Below are 13,718 nucleotides of genomic sequence, written 5' to 3'. Positions count from 1 at the left end.
TTGGGGCGACGGAGGATGAGAGGTGACCTGCCAGAGGTGTATAAGATGATGAGAGGCATTGATCACGTGGATAGTCAGAGGCTTTTTCCCAGTGCTGAAATGGCAAACACAAAAAGGCAGTTTCAAGGTGCTTGGAGGTAGGTACAGAGGAGATGTCAGGGGTAAGTGTTTTACTCAGAGAGTGGTGAGTGCGTGGAATGGGCTACCGGCATCGGTGGTGGATACAGATACGATAGGGGCTTTTAAGAGGCTTTTAGATAGGTACATGGAGCTTAGTAAAACAGAGGGTTATAGGTAAGCCTGGTAATTTCTGAGGTGTGGAGATATAGGGCATAATTTTGTGGGCCGAATGGCCTGTATTGCGCTGTAGGTTTTCTATGTTTCGATGTTTCTATACTGACCCAGCAACATCTTTGTGAATGTTCTTTATGCTCTGTACATCTTTCCTGTAGATAGGTCACATTCGAGCAGTGCCTGGGTCAGGTTCCATGCCCCAGGAGGAGGGGAAGAGCCCAAGAGAGGGCAGAACGGGGAGGGGAATAGCTGAGCGGGGGAGGGACCTGTCGGGGAGGGGCCAGATCTTTAAAAGCAACCCTGACAGGTAGCGAGACAGCGAGTGAGAGAGAGAGAGAGAGAGAGAGAGAGAGAGAGAAAGAGAGAGAGAGAGAGAGAGAGAGAGAGAGAGAGAGAGAGAGAGAGAGAGAGAGAGAGAGAGAGAGAGAGAGAGAGAGAGAGAGAGAGAGAGAGAGAGAGAGAGAGAGAGAGAGAGAGAGAGAGAGAGAGAGAGAGAGAGAGGGAGAGAGAATCAGCGAACGAACAAGTGCAACAGAGAGAGAGAGATGGCTCCAGTGTGGACAGGTGAACGGCCGGCCACGTCAGACGTCCAGAATATCGCAGATGCGGTGAGTTGCAAAATCTTTCAGAACCCTTAAACTACCCTCATACATGCATGCGAGAGACGGGTAGAGATGTAAAGGCATGGAAAAGGCAGTGGAAGTCCATTTGGAGAAGGGAGAGGAGAGGATTGAGTGTAGGACGGGGAGGATAATGATGACACTGACAGGGCGGAGGCTGGATGAAGGAGGAGAGTGCGGGAAAGGTGTGAGGGGGCTATATATGGGAGAGGATAGGGGAGGGCGTCGGTACCGGGGAGGGAAGGGAGGTAGAGGGAGAAGGGGGGTTTGGGAAGGGAGGGGGACGAAAGTGGGAAGTAAGGAGGAGGAGGAGGGTTTGGATTAGGGTGCGGGTGGAAAGTTGGAGAAGGAAACGGAATGCGAGGGGCAGGAACAGTAGGAGAAAGGGAGGTGGAAGGAGGAAGAGCCAGGAGTGGAGAGAGCGAGAAATAGCAAAAGGGGGGAATAGCGAGATAATTGAAAATCGAAGAGAAAGAGAGTGAGAGAGAGAGAGAGAGAGAGAGAGAGAGAGAGAGAGAGAGAGAGAGAGAGAGAGAGAGAGAGAGAGAGAGACGGGGAGAGGAAGGGGATAGATCAGGGGAAGTAGGGAGAGGTGGGAGGGTGGAGAAAGAGTAGTGGGAGTGGGGAGATGGGAGAGAGAGACAGGGATACGGGGAGAAGAGCAGGGAAAATAGAGATATGCGAGAGGCCAGAAAGGGGAGGGAGGGCAGGGGAATTTTCGAGCGCGGAGAGGGAAGGAGAAGGAAAGAGTGGGAGGTAGAGAGAGAGAAAAAAGAGAGAGACGGATGAAAGGTGTGAGTTCCAGCAGGAGAAGGTAAAGGATAGAGACGGGGAGGGTGGAAGAGCGAGAGCGTGACGGGAAAAGTGTGAGAAAGAGCAGGGACTGTGGAATGAGGTAGCAGAGAGTGAGACGAAGGAGGTGTTGGCAAGGGCAGGGAAAGTGGAGAAAGATCAGTGACGGAGCGACGCGAAAGAGGAAAGAGGAAATGCCCGGATAGGGTAAAGAGTATTGAGGCACACAGAAAGGGGGATAAGAGCAGTGGAGGAGGAGAGGGGGGAAGAGGGAGACGGTGAGTGTGGGTGAAAGAGCCGGGGAGGCGGAGAGAGGGGGGGAAGAGAGTGACGGATTGAGGATGAAATGACAGGTCGGAGAGAGTCGAGGGAGAGTGAGGATTAAGGGTTCGATGTGAAAAGCGTGCGTCGGAGCGAACAAAAGCGGGGAAATGGAGAGAGGGGTGAGAGAGAAAAAATGATACCGCCACTCGGTTCCAGACACCCTACCTCGTCCCGCTCTGCCCTCTCCGGGAGATTCAGATGTCTGTGTTGTTCCAGGTGAAATCCAGTGTGGAACATCAGATCGGCCATAAACTGACGACGTACATCGCGAAAACCTGCCGTGACCAGGACCAGACTTGTATGCTGGGAAAACTTTACCTGATCAAGGTCGAGAAGGGGGCAGGGTTGGGAATGGAATGGAGTCCGGGAGAGGGTGGGAGGGGAATGGAGATCGGGAAGTGGTGTGAGGGGAATGGAGACCGGGAGGGGGGAGGGAAATGGAGACCGGGAGGGGGTGTGATGGGAATGGAGACAGGGAGAGGGGAGAGAAATGGAGACCGGGAGGGGGTGGGAGAGAAGTGGAGACCGGGAGAGGGTGGGAGGGGAATGGAGACCGGGAGAGGGTGGGAGGGGAGAGGTGTAGGTTAGGAATAGCAAAGACGGGAAGGGTGCAGGGCTGGGAGAGGAATGGAGACGGGAGGGGAATAGAGACGGGAGGAGGTGGGAGGGGAATGGAGACCGAGAAGTGTACGGGAGGTTAGGATTAAGAAAGACGGGAAGGCTGCAGGACTGGGAGGGAACGGAGACCGGGAGAGGGTGTGAGGGGAGAGGTGTAGGGGAGGTGATCGAATGGGGTAGGTCTGTAGGGGTGGAAGGGGGCGACAGAGACGGAGAGGTGTGTAGGGAAGATTGGAAGTGCCGCAGACGGGGAGGGGCATAGGGGATGGGGAGGGGTGTCGGGTAGGAAGGGACGATGGAGACGGGGTTTGTAGGCGAGGGAGGGGTGATGGATACAGGGAGTTGTGTAGGAGGCGGAGGGGCAATGGAGACGAGGGTGTAGGGGAGGGAGGGTTGACGGAAACGGGAGGGGTGTAGGGGAGGGAGGGGTGACGGAGACGGGGAGGGGGTTAGGGGAGGGAGGGGGTGGACGGAGACGGGGAGGACGGTAGGGGAAGGAGGGGGTGACTGAGACTGGGAGGGGTTAGCGGAGAGGGGGTGACTGAGACGGGGAGAGGGTAGGGGAGGGAGGGGTGACGGAGACGGGGAGGGTGTAGCGGATGAAAGACGTGACGGAGACGGGGAGGGGTTGTAGGCGAGGGAGGGGTGATGGAGACGGAGTTGTGTAGCGGACGGAGGGGCGATGGAGACGTGGGAGACGAGGGGAGGGAGGAGTGCTGGAGGCAGGGTGTGTAGGGGAGGGAGGTGTGCTGGAGACGGGGTGTGTAGGGGAGGGAGGGGCGATGGAGACGGGGGTGTGTAGGGGTGGGAGGGGCGATGGAGACGGGGGGCTGTAGGAGAGGGAGGGGCGATGGAGACGGTGGGTGTAGGGGAGGGAGGTGTGCTGGAGACGGGGTGTGTAGGGGAGGGAGGTGTGCTGGAGACGGGGAGTGTAGGGGAGGGAGGGGCGATGGAGACGGTGGGTGTAGGGGAGGGAGGTGTGCTGGAGACGGGGTGTGTAGGGGAGGGAGGGGCGATGGAGACGGGGGTGTGTAGGGGAGGGAGGGGCGATGGAGACGGTGGGTGTAGGGGAGGAAGGTGTGCTGGAGACGGGGTGTGTAGGGGAGGGAGGGGCGATGGAGACGGGTGGTGTAGGGGAGGGAGGTGTGCTGGAGACGGGGTGTGTAGGGGAGGGAGGTGTGATGGAGACGGGGTGTGTAGGGGAGGGAGGGGCGATGGAGACGGGTGGTGTAGGGGAGGGAGGTGTACTGGAGACGGGGGTGTAGGGAAGGGAGCGGTGATGGAGACGGGGTGGTGTAGGGGAGGGAGGTGTGCTGGAGACGGGGTGTGTAGGGGAAGGAGGGGCGATGGAGACGGGTGGTGTAGGGGAGGGAGGTGTGCTGGAGACGGGGTGTGTAGGGGAGGGAGGTGTGATGTAGACGGGGTGTGTAGGGGAGGGAGGGGCGATGGAGACGGGGGGTGTAGGGTAGGGAGGGGCGATGGAGACGGGTGGTGTAGGGGTGGGAGGTGTACTGGAGACGGTGGGTGTAGGGGAGGGAGGGGCGATGGAGACGGGGTGTGTAGGGGAGGGAGCGGTGATGGAGACGGGGAGGCGATTAGCGCGGGATGAAGTGACGGAGATGTGGAGGGAAGCCTGGCGAGAGCGCGGATCAGGGAAGTGGCAATGGGAAGGAGGGGTTGTCGGACGGGTCTCCCATGACTAACTGAGTGACTCTCCCCACAGATCGATATCAGCAACAACAACGTCCTCCACATTGAGGTGTTCGTTCCTCGTCAGCACTCTATCTCTGATTCAGTTCTGCTGGCGGTCGTGGAAAACTTCAGGATGAGCGATCCGCTGGAACCCTTGGTCTGAGAAACGAGAGTTTCCTGACCGATGCCAACCCCTCGCTGTGCTTGCGGCCCACCCCTCGGGAATATACCCCTCCCTCCCTACAAAGCTCGTCACGGGGTAGTTGGGACACCCTTCAGCTACCCACAGTTTAATGCGGGGTTTGGTTCTTCCTGTCCACAGATCCCAGACACACTCCCACCTCCCCGAGACCCTACACCCCCGCCAACTCACCGACAGGTCCCGCGCTCCCGGAATACCAGCAGACCCACCTCTCCAGCTCGCTGAGGCCACCTGAACCGTCAGCTGTTCGACGCACAAGCTTTTCGCTAATAAAACGCGTTGATCCGATTGGCCGTCTGGTCGTCTTTAACCATCCCCTCTTTCGGATGCTGGGGGCGGGGGCAACGCTGCGGGGCAGCTAGTGCGGATGTGAGGGGGAGAGGGGGAGCTGGACGTATGCGGGCCGCTGACCTACAGTCTGACGGAGATCCAATCGGAGGCAGGCGGTCACGGAGACAAGGGGAGGGGGCGCGGTTCGAGGTGGCGTGTGGAGGGGAATCACTGCGAGGTGTGGATGGTGTCAGTGGGATGACAGGGCGGGGTGTGTGAGGTGGGCGGGATGAGAGGAAATAGAGGGCGGGGTTCGTGGGAGGAGGGGGCGCGTTAGGGACGAGGGGCGGAGTTTGCGGGAGGAGAGGTCGGAGTCAGTGGAGAGAGGGGGCGAGTGGAGAGAGCGGTTCGTGTTGTACAATCTGCGGCAGGGAGCGCGTAAGAGGGACACTTTTCAATCGGGGCGGCGATCGAGATTTTCAAAGCCAGAGTTTCGGGGCAATTCACGAAGAAGAGCTCCGACCAGCGACCAGCCGGCCTCTGGGATTGGTTAGCAGGTGCAAGTTAAAGGAAGGCTGTGCCAAGCGCGGCGGCGGTCGTTTGCGTGGTGTTAGGTACACGCAACCCTGGGGAGAGTACCTGTTACATGCTCGCAACCCTGTAAAACTATCAGCCGCAATAGGACGCACTTTAGTTTGCGGTTAACAGTCACTATTTTATTAGTAACTGCTAAAGATAGTAAATTAACCAGGTAATCAAAGGTTAGCAACATTATGCGGCCATAGGAGTACAGATAAAGTTCGCCAAACAAAGACAAGCTCAGCTGGGAATAGTTACAGTCTGACGATGGGATGTTAGAAAGTTCGGTTCAGTTCCAATGCAGAGCTGTTTCTGTTGTGTTGAGGGAGATATTTGTAACCCAAGGCGAAATCCACGACAGGGGGAACGCCAGTAAACAGGTGTCGTCGATCTTCCCGCTGTCCTGCGAATCCTCGCACGCAGCTTCACCAACAGTAGCTGATCAAAGGGGGACCCGAGTTCAACCCGGGGAAGTGTGAGGTGTGCACTTCGGAAGGACAAACTCCAAGGCAGAGTACAAAGTAAATGGCGGGCTACCAGGTAGTGTGGAGAAGCGGCAGGGGACATGCCCACAGATCCCTGAAAGTTACCTCCCAGGTAGACAGGGTAGTTAAGAAAGCTTATGGGGTGTTGGCAATGGAACAACTTTGGTACCGTCGGTTCGTTGCTGCGTTATCAATTATAACCCAAACATTCCGACTAAACAGACCATTACCTCAGCAGTTACCCACAAAAAAACCACTTCATTATAACGCTGCAGAGAAGCCATTTTATATATGCAGTTAACATACAGTTAATAATGAGGACCCTACCATCGTTTACCCCTCCCCGTGCTACACGTTCCTCACCCTCACCCGCGGAGGCATTCCCACGCCACTCCGCATTATTCTTTTTGGAGTGGCTTTTGACTGTCAATTTCTGACGGCAGTTTTGTGTCACTTATGAGTTCTTGTTCCGCTTGGCCGTTCTTGATTGGAGTTCCGACCGAGTCTTTAGTTCTGCCCGTTGCGCTGAGGTAACGGGAACCACGCTTCCTGATGTCAGTATTTCACGTCCGGGAGCAACAGCCCACTCCAGCCATCGGAATTGCCTTTCCAATCATTGAGGGACCATCAGCTTTGCAGAATCAAATCTCTGGCAGAAGAAGAAACTGCCATAGGTTTGGTCCGCAACCCCGGGAGAATCTGTGACGCGGCGTCAAAGGACGGGTTGATGCTGCCCCCTAGTGTTCGTTCAGGGAGAGAGCAAGTGATATTGTGTTAGACTGTAGATTTCTGCAACATACATAGACACAGGGTCTTAGACTATATTTTCCTGTGTGACTTCCATCATGTGTTTATCGTTAACATCTCGGATAAATAGTTTATTTGTAGCAGCGAAACTTAATTCAGGTGCAGACAATGACAGTTTTGATGTTTGAAACACTTTCAGTTCTTCATTTACAGCCACAGAGTCGGCTGAGCACTGAAAGTCTCTCAGGGGATTGCCAATCATCTAGCCAATTGCTGTTAGAACTGCCACCACTGGTGTTAGCTTGTTAATACATTGATTGACAATAGTTTCACCTTCAATCCTGGGCGTGTTCTCTCTCTTGGTCTGTATTCAAGCAAGCTGTGTCACGTTTGTTAGTCTTATTGTATTATCGCTGTCCTCCTCACCTGACGCGCTAGGGGTCGCTGTAGTGCCCACGTCATGTCTGGACTGCAATTCCTCTGAGTTCGGATGGTGTCACTGTCTCGGGAGACTGCCCAAGAGCGGGCTGAAATAATTCGGAATTTCGGACGGGACCGGCGACGGTGCGGTGGAGGGGGCGGGGTCGGGTGATTCCCAGGCTGGAGCTTCAAAGTGGTGTCACTATAAGCGTCACCGGCAGGACCCCGCCCCTTTGAAGTTCCTGCTCAGTTTTCTTTTCACAATCATTCAGTTTGCTTCGGAGCTCCGCACAGTTCACTTCGATTGAATTGTAATCATAATGTTTGTCTTTTGCTCGTTCGGTGAATGCAGCGACCTGCTCTCTGGGCTCTGTACTGGCTCAATGCTGCTGGTTCTGCAGCGCGTCGCGGGCTTTTGCGCTTCTTTCCCAACCGATCAGTAAACGTCTGTACTCGCCTTTTCATCTGCCCACTGTTGATGAAACTGACCTCACGGTCTTATCTCCAAATTACATATTCCCGGTTTTCACTCACCCTCAGGAATTCTCTGGATTTCAGCCTATTCTTAATAACCTTACAATGGCGGCATTTCTGTCTGATGCTTTCATTAATTTTTATAAAACTGAGACGATGGTTAGACGGGGTTCTTTTTTTTCAATCTTTTTCCGAAAAATATGTATTCCATTTTTATGTACTACGATCAGATTTTCTTTTTCTTCAGCTTTATTGATTGTCTACATATTAATCTGTTGATGTTTTGTAACATTTTACAGCTGTAGAAGATCATGTACCAATGAAAAGATTCTAAAAATGAAAATGATTTATTCAGGTGGGAGCTCTTAGTACGTTTCACAGATTTGGTTATTGTTTTAATTCGATCTTATTTTTAACTACTTTTATTACGTTTACCGCGATCTCGTACTCAGATAGGATTTATGGGCATTTAGAGTATCATGGTCTGATCAGGGACAGTCAGCATGGCTTTGTGAAGGGCAGATCGTGTCGAACAAGCCTGATAGAGTTCTTTGAGGAGGTGACCAGGCATAAAGATGAGGATAGTGCAGTGGATGTGATCTATTTGGATTTTAATAAGGAATTTGACAAGGTTCCACTCGTGAGGCTTATTCAGAAAGTCAGAAGGCCATGGGATCCAGGGAAGTTTGGCCAGGTGGATTCAGTGGTGTCCCGCAAGGATCTGTTCTGGGACCTCTACTTTTTGTGATTTTTATTAACGACCTGGATGTGGGGGTAGAAGGGTGGGCTGGCAATTTGCAGACGGCACAAATGTTGGTGTTGTTGTAGATAGTGTAGAGGATTGTCGAAGATTGCAGAGAGACATTGATAGGATGCAGAAGTGGGCTGAGAAGTGGCAGATGGAGTTCAACCCGGGAAAGTGTGAGGTGGTACACTTTGGAAGAACAAACTCCAAGGCAGAGTAAAAAAAATGGCAGGATACTTGGTAGTTTGGAGGAGCAGAGGGATCTGGGTGTACATGTCCACAGGTCACTGAAAGTTGCCTCACAGGTAGATAGAGTAGTTAAGAAAGCTTATGGGGTGTTAGCTTTCATAAGTCGAGGGATAGAGTTTAGATGACGCGGTGTAATGATGCAGCTGTCTTAAACTCTGGTTACGCTACACTTGGAGTACTGTTTCGAGTTCTGATTGCCTCGCTATAGGAAGGATGTGGAAGCATTGGAAAGGGGACTTAACAAGATGCTGCCTTGTTTGGTGTATGGATTAACAAGATGCTGCCTTGTTTGGTGTATGGATTATGATCAGAGATGAAGGGAGCTAGGACTTTATTCTTTGGAGAGAAGGCGGATGAACGGAGACATGACAGAGGTGTAGAAGATATTACGAGGAAGAGACAGAGTGGACAGCCAGCGCCTCTTCCCCAGGGCACCACTGCTCAGTACAAGAGAATATGGCTTTAAGGTAAGGGGAGGGAAGTTCAAGGGGGATATTAGAGGCATGTTTTTCACTCAGTGTGTGTTTGGTGCGTGAAGTGCACTGCCTGAGTCAGTGGTGGAGGCAGATACACTAGTGAAGTTTAAGAGAATACTAGACAGGTATATGGAGGAATTTAAGGTGGGGGGTGGTTATATGGGAGGCAGGGTTTGAGGGTCGGCACAACACTGTGGGCCGAAGGGTCTGTAATGTGCTGTACTATTCTATGTTTTATGTTCTAGTAACCTACCAACCGTTGGGAGAACGACGCGGTCGCCGGGGAACGTACATGCTCCTTGCAATCAGCGGTCGGAGTTGAACCCGTGTTGGTTGTGTAGTAAAGAAGCTGTGAAAACCACCGATTCTCACAGGTTATTTCAAATGAGGAAGGCAATTATTATCGCCCGTTTCAAGTCCTTAGATTGTCACAGTCACCCTAACCGACCATGCCAAAGTGTATTCTAACGGCAGATGATGCTTTTAATCCAAATCTCTTTCTTTTCTTTTGTAATTTGTTTTTTTATTGAAGTTCATCATCAAACATGTCCATAAGATGTATTTCAGACATTGTACATTTATATCATATAATCATATATATCACAAATCTCCACATTGTATTATCTGAGGTATACACTTATGGAAAAGAGTGGAAAGAAAAAACTAGAAAAATGAAAACAAAACTTCATACAAGTATGGAATAATCTTTTTTTCATACAATATGTTCATTAATGTGTGAGAATATAATCAGTCATATGAGGCATTATGTAGTTAAACCATTTTTCCCAGTATGAATCAAATTGTTCCAGCTTATAATTAACAGGTGCTGTTATCTTCTTCATTTTGGAAATGTCCATTGTAATTTCCATCCATGTATTTAAAGTTAGGCTCTCCTGTGCTAACCATTTCCTAGTAAAAGTCTTTTTACCAGCCACCTAAAGGATATTCATTAAGTATTTATCTCTTTTCAAACATTCTTGAGGTATATACCCAAAATATATGGTCTTACTCTCTAAGGGTATTAAAGATGTCTTGTAGGGCATTGTGTATTCCCCTCCAATAGTCTTTGATATCAGGGCTGTCCCAAAAAATATGATAATGATTTGCATTTTGATTTCCACAATTTCTCCAGCAAACAGGGAGGTTACAATCATAATGGGAGTTCTGAGAATGTGTAATAACATATCTTAATTAAATAAGATATCAAGTTTTTCCATCCGAACTCCCTCCATTTCTGTGAACTGATACACCTCCATTGATATCTCCATATTATTGTCCATTCTTCCTCAGATATAATTATCCCTCCTCCCTTCTCCCATTTTGTTTTAATGTATGAAGTCGAATGTGTGTTAACATTTGACAAATCCTTATACATACATGAAATGATTCTACTACCGTTATCTGAATTATACCCCGCGATGTGCGGCCCTCAGAATGCCCCTATTGCCCCTTCGCTATCTTCTTTTCAAAAATCCCTCCAGCTAAGCAGAGTTCACCATCTCCTCTCTGTCTGTGGCATGTATATATAAATATAGACATTTTTTCCCAGTAAGTATTTTGTGCTCGAGATAGCGTGAAGCGTATCACTGATGGTCAGTGGGGAAATTATCCGTCTTGATTCAGTCCATCTCACTGCACAGATCAAATCCAGCTGCCTTTTCCAGCATCTATCTTTATTCATTCCTGATCTCGGTGTCTAACTTTGTTCATTCCCGATTTATTAGGAGGATGAGTTGTGCCAGGTGTAGGCAGCGGTTTGCGAATGCAAGGCGGGGGTGGGGTGAGACATCGGGATGGGGTATTGCTTTAGAATTGTCTACGTGTCCGAGGATACGTGGCGCGGGGAGGTTTTGTAGGCCGTGGGGTGTTGCTGAGGGTCAGAGGGTATTTGGTTCGCTGGTTTGCTGGCCGTACTGGAGCTTGCAATTGAGACTTGTTTTATGTGGTTGTGTTTGGGATTATAGATAGGGTTAAAGCGTCAGTACGTGGGCAGCGGCGGAATTATCCGTTTTGTCTTTGTCGACCTGTTCAGTGGAAATTCAGTGTCATCGCACCACTCCACACTGGAATGCTCCACACCTTCATTCACGTGTTTGATTAATCGTTTGTCTTTCTGGGAATGTCTGTTTCTGCATATCGTATCTGTGTGGGTGAAGTTTTCCTGAACCTCAACGCTCTGGCACAAGACCAGTCCGCTAATGGCTCACCTGGGCTAAAGTCCTCATTCCCGACAGTGTTTGCAGAACTTAAAAGACAGCCGACACCCGCCGACAGTGTGGTTAAGAACGGATCCTTCTCTTTATCAGTCGATGCGTTGAGTTCAAAGGTCAGAAAGTAATGTTGCACCTTCAGAAAAATTGAGTTTGGCCGCAACTGGAGAAAATTCGGTCCCCTTGTGCTGACGATTTTCTGAATGGAGTGAAGATATTTTAAACAAAATACTGAGGTGCAAGCGGACTTTGGAGACCTTTTGCGGGATTCCCAAAAGGTCAATTTGCAGGCGGATGAAGGCAAATGTGATGTTAGCATTCATGACAAGATGTCCAGGATATGAAAGCAAGGATGTAAAGTTGAAAACTTATAACATTTTTAAAAACTTTCTTGGTATTTGTCATTATTAATCATTGATCTTATGAAGTGTGTGAGGGCTGGCATTTGTTGTCATAGGCTTGTGGAGGGCGAAGATTAAATTGAATTGACTTTATTACCCTGATCCTTCACATACTGTGGTGTAAAATTCTTCACGTTACGTTTCCGTCTAAATGTGCAATGTGCAATTTGTAGTAATTTATAATAAATAGTATGCAGCATGAGATTGGGACGGGTTATTGTTTTAGAATTGTGTATGTCTCGAAATGCCCACATCTTTCTGCAAACTGCTTCAACGGTGCCTGATTTTCTTGGAATCGACGTTCATCATTAACCTATCTGTTCTGCGTGGGTGCAGATCCTGGCATCGGTTGTGTTCCGCATTTCCAGCCGATCTTTAAACTTCTCATTCCTTGTTGTCCCATTTCTTTCGTGCTAAATAGTTTTAATCATTCAGGCGGAGAACAATACTGAATAGAAATGGGTCATTTGGCTCAGCTAGTCCGTGACGAAGAACCATGGCTCGGAATTATGCCGGGGTTAACGTTTTAATCAACCCTCTTGGGCCTGTCGATCTCATGAATGGAAATTCAGTGTAACTGCAGCCTGGCCCACGCTCCGGTCAACCCGTTTCAAACGAATGTGTTTTTCTTGGAAATTATGTTGGTAATTAACTTTTCCTTGAGGGGTGTGACTCAGCCCAAAGACCACACTCCCTGTCTGAGGTGTGGGGCCCGAAACTGTTGACAATACTCCAAGGGCGGCCTGACTAATGTCTCATGAAGGTTCAGCGTTACCTCCGGGCTCTGACCTTCTGTTCCACCTGAAATCAATGCCAACATTTCATTTGCCTGCTTCACCACAGACTCAGCCCGTGAATTAACCCTCTGCGACTCTGGCACGAGGACTCCGAAGACGTTTTGTACCTGTGATGTTTGAATTATCTTCCCATTCAGACAATAATCTACTCTACTCCGCCTTTTACCAAGATGCATTACCATAAATTTATGGTATTCCATCTGCCACTTTTTTTTGCCCATTCTATCAATTTGTCCCGCTGCAACGGTATTATTTCGCAAACTTTGCCACAAAGCCGTCAATCCCCCATCTAAATCATCGACAAGCAACATAAAGAGTAGCGGTCTCAATGCTGACCCCTGAGGAACACCACTAGACACCGGCAGCCAAACACAAAAAGCCCCCTTTCTACCCACTCGCTGCCTATCAGCCAATCCTCTAACCATCCAGCACATTTGCTGTTACACCATGGACTTTATTCCTGTTAAGCAACCTCATCTGAGGCAGCTTCTCGCATGTTTTATTAAACTGAAATAAATGACATCCTCCGGCTCTCCTTTGCCCATCCTTGTTATTTCCTCGAGGAATTCTAACAGGTTTCCCTATTCAGAAAGCAGGCTGACTTTGTCTTCATTGATCTGTCGGGTCCAGGTACCCCGAAACGTCGTCCTCGATAATGAACTCCAACACGTCCCCAACCACTGAGGATAGGCTAACTGGGCGATAATTTCCTCTCTTTTCTCTTTCCCCCCCTTCTTGAAGTGTGGACTGAGATTTGCAAACTTCCACTTCCACTGGACCATGACGGTATCAAGTAATTCTTGAATGGTCACGAACAATGTATCAGTTATCGCGTCATTGCAACCACTCCCCGGACTCTGGGATGCAGTCCGACTGGTCCAGGTGACTTACCCGCCGGAAGACCTTTCGGTTTGCGTCACAGGTTCTCCTTCGTAATAGCAATGGCACTTCCTGCCCTGGTCCCTGATACTGACCGACCACTGGCAGCTGGAGGCCTCCCCAGTGAAGACTGACACAAAGTGGCTATGCAGTTCATCTGCCATTTCTTTGCACCCCATTACTGCTTCACCAGCATCATTTTCCAATGATAATACGTCAACCCTCACCTCTCTTTTACTCCTTATATATCTGAAAAAAACCTGATATCTTGCTTTATATAATTGTCTAGTCCGCCCTCGTATTTCATATTTTCCTTTCATGTAGTTTTTTTTCAGTTGCCTTTTGTTGGATTTTAAATGCTTCCCAATCATCCAGCTTCCCACTCACGTTTGCCATCTTGCATGCCCTTACCCTGGCTTGTATCCAGTCGTTAGCCTCCCCCTG

The 13,718-nt window shown here is 50.0% G+C and overlaps 1 protein-coding gene and 1 long non-coding RNA gene across 3 annotated transcripts; both read left to right on the top strand.

The window, feature by feature from the left end:
- Positions 1 to 761: 761 nt before the first annotated feature.
- On the top strand, positions 762 to 4,830 carry LOC132388748 (cystatin-B-like). Of its 2 annotated transcripts, none has more exons than XM_059961134.1 (3): positions 762 to 902; positions 2,247 to 2,357; positions 4,372 to 4,830. In XM_059961134.1, exons 1-3 carry the CDS (start codon positions 840 to 842, stop codon positions 4,501 to 4,503), a joined length of 306 nt encoding a protein of 101 aa, XP_059817117.1. In that variant the 5' UTR covers positions 762 to 839; the 3' UTR covers positions 4,504 to 4,830. The 2 variants fall into 2 exon arrangements, with proteins under 2 accessions (XP_059817117.1, XP_059817118.1); XM_059961135.1 differs by lacking the exon at positions 762 to 902 and adding an exon at positions 2,123 to 2,149.
- Positions 4,831 to 7,721: 2,891 nt separating this feature from the next.
- On the top strand, positions 7,722 to 11,086 carry LOC132388747 (uncharacterized). Its single transcript, XR_009510326.1, has 3 exons — positions 7,722 to 7,872; positions 9,233 to 9,361; positions 10,952 to 11,086. It is a non-coding gene; the product is annotated as an uncharacterized LOC132388747 (long non-coding RNA).
- Positions 11,087 to 13,718: the final 2,632 nt, after the last annotated feature.

This window comes from Hypanus sabinus, unplaced genomic scaffold (assembly GCF_030144855.1).
Source record: "Hypanus sabinus isolate sHypSab1 unplaced genomic scaffold, sHypSab1.hap1 scaffold_399, whole genome shotgun sequence".
Classification (NCBI taxonomy): domain Eukaryota; kingdom Metazoa; phylum Chordata; class Chondrichthyes; order Myliobatiformes; family Dasyatidae; genus Hypanus; species Hypanus sabinus.
The sequence above is the reverse complement of the archived record's forward strand: the minus strand, read 5'-3'. Positions and strand labels throughout refer to the sequence as shown.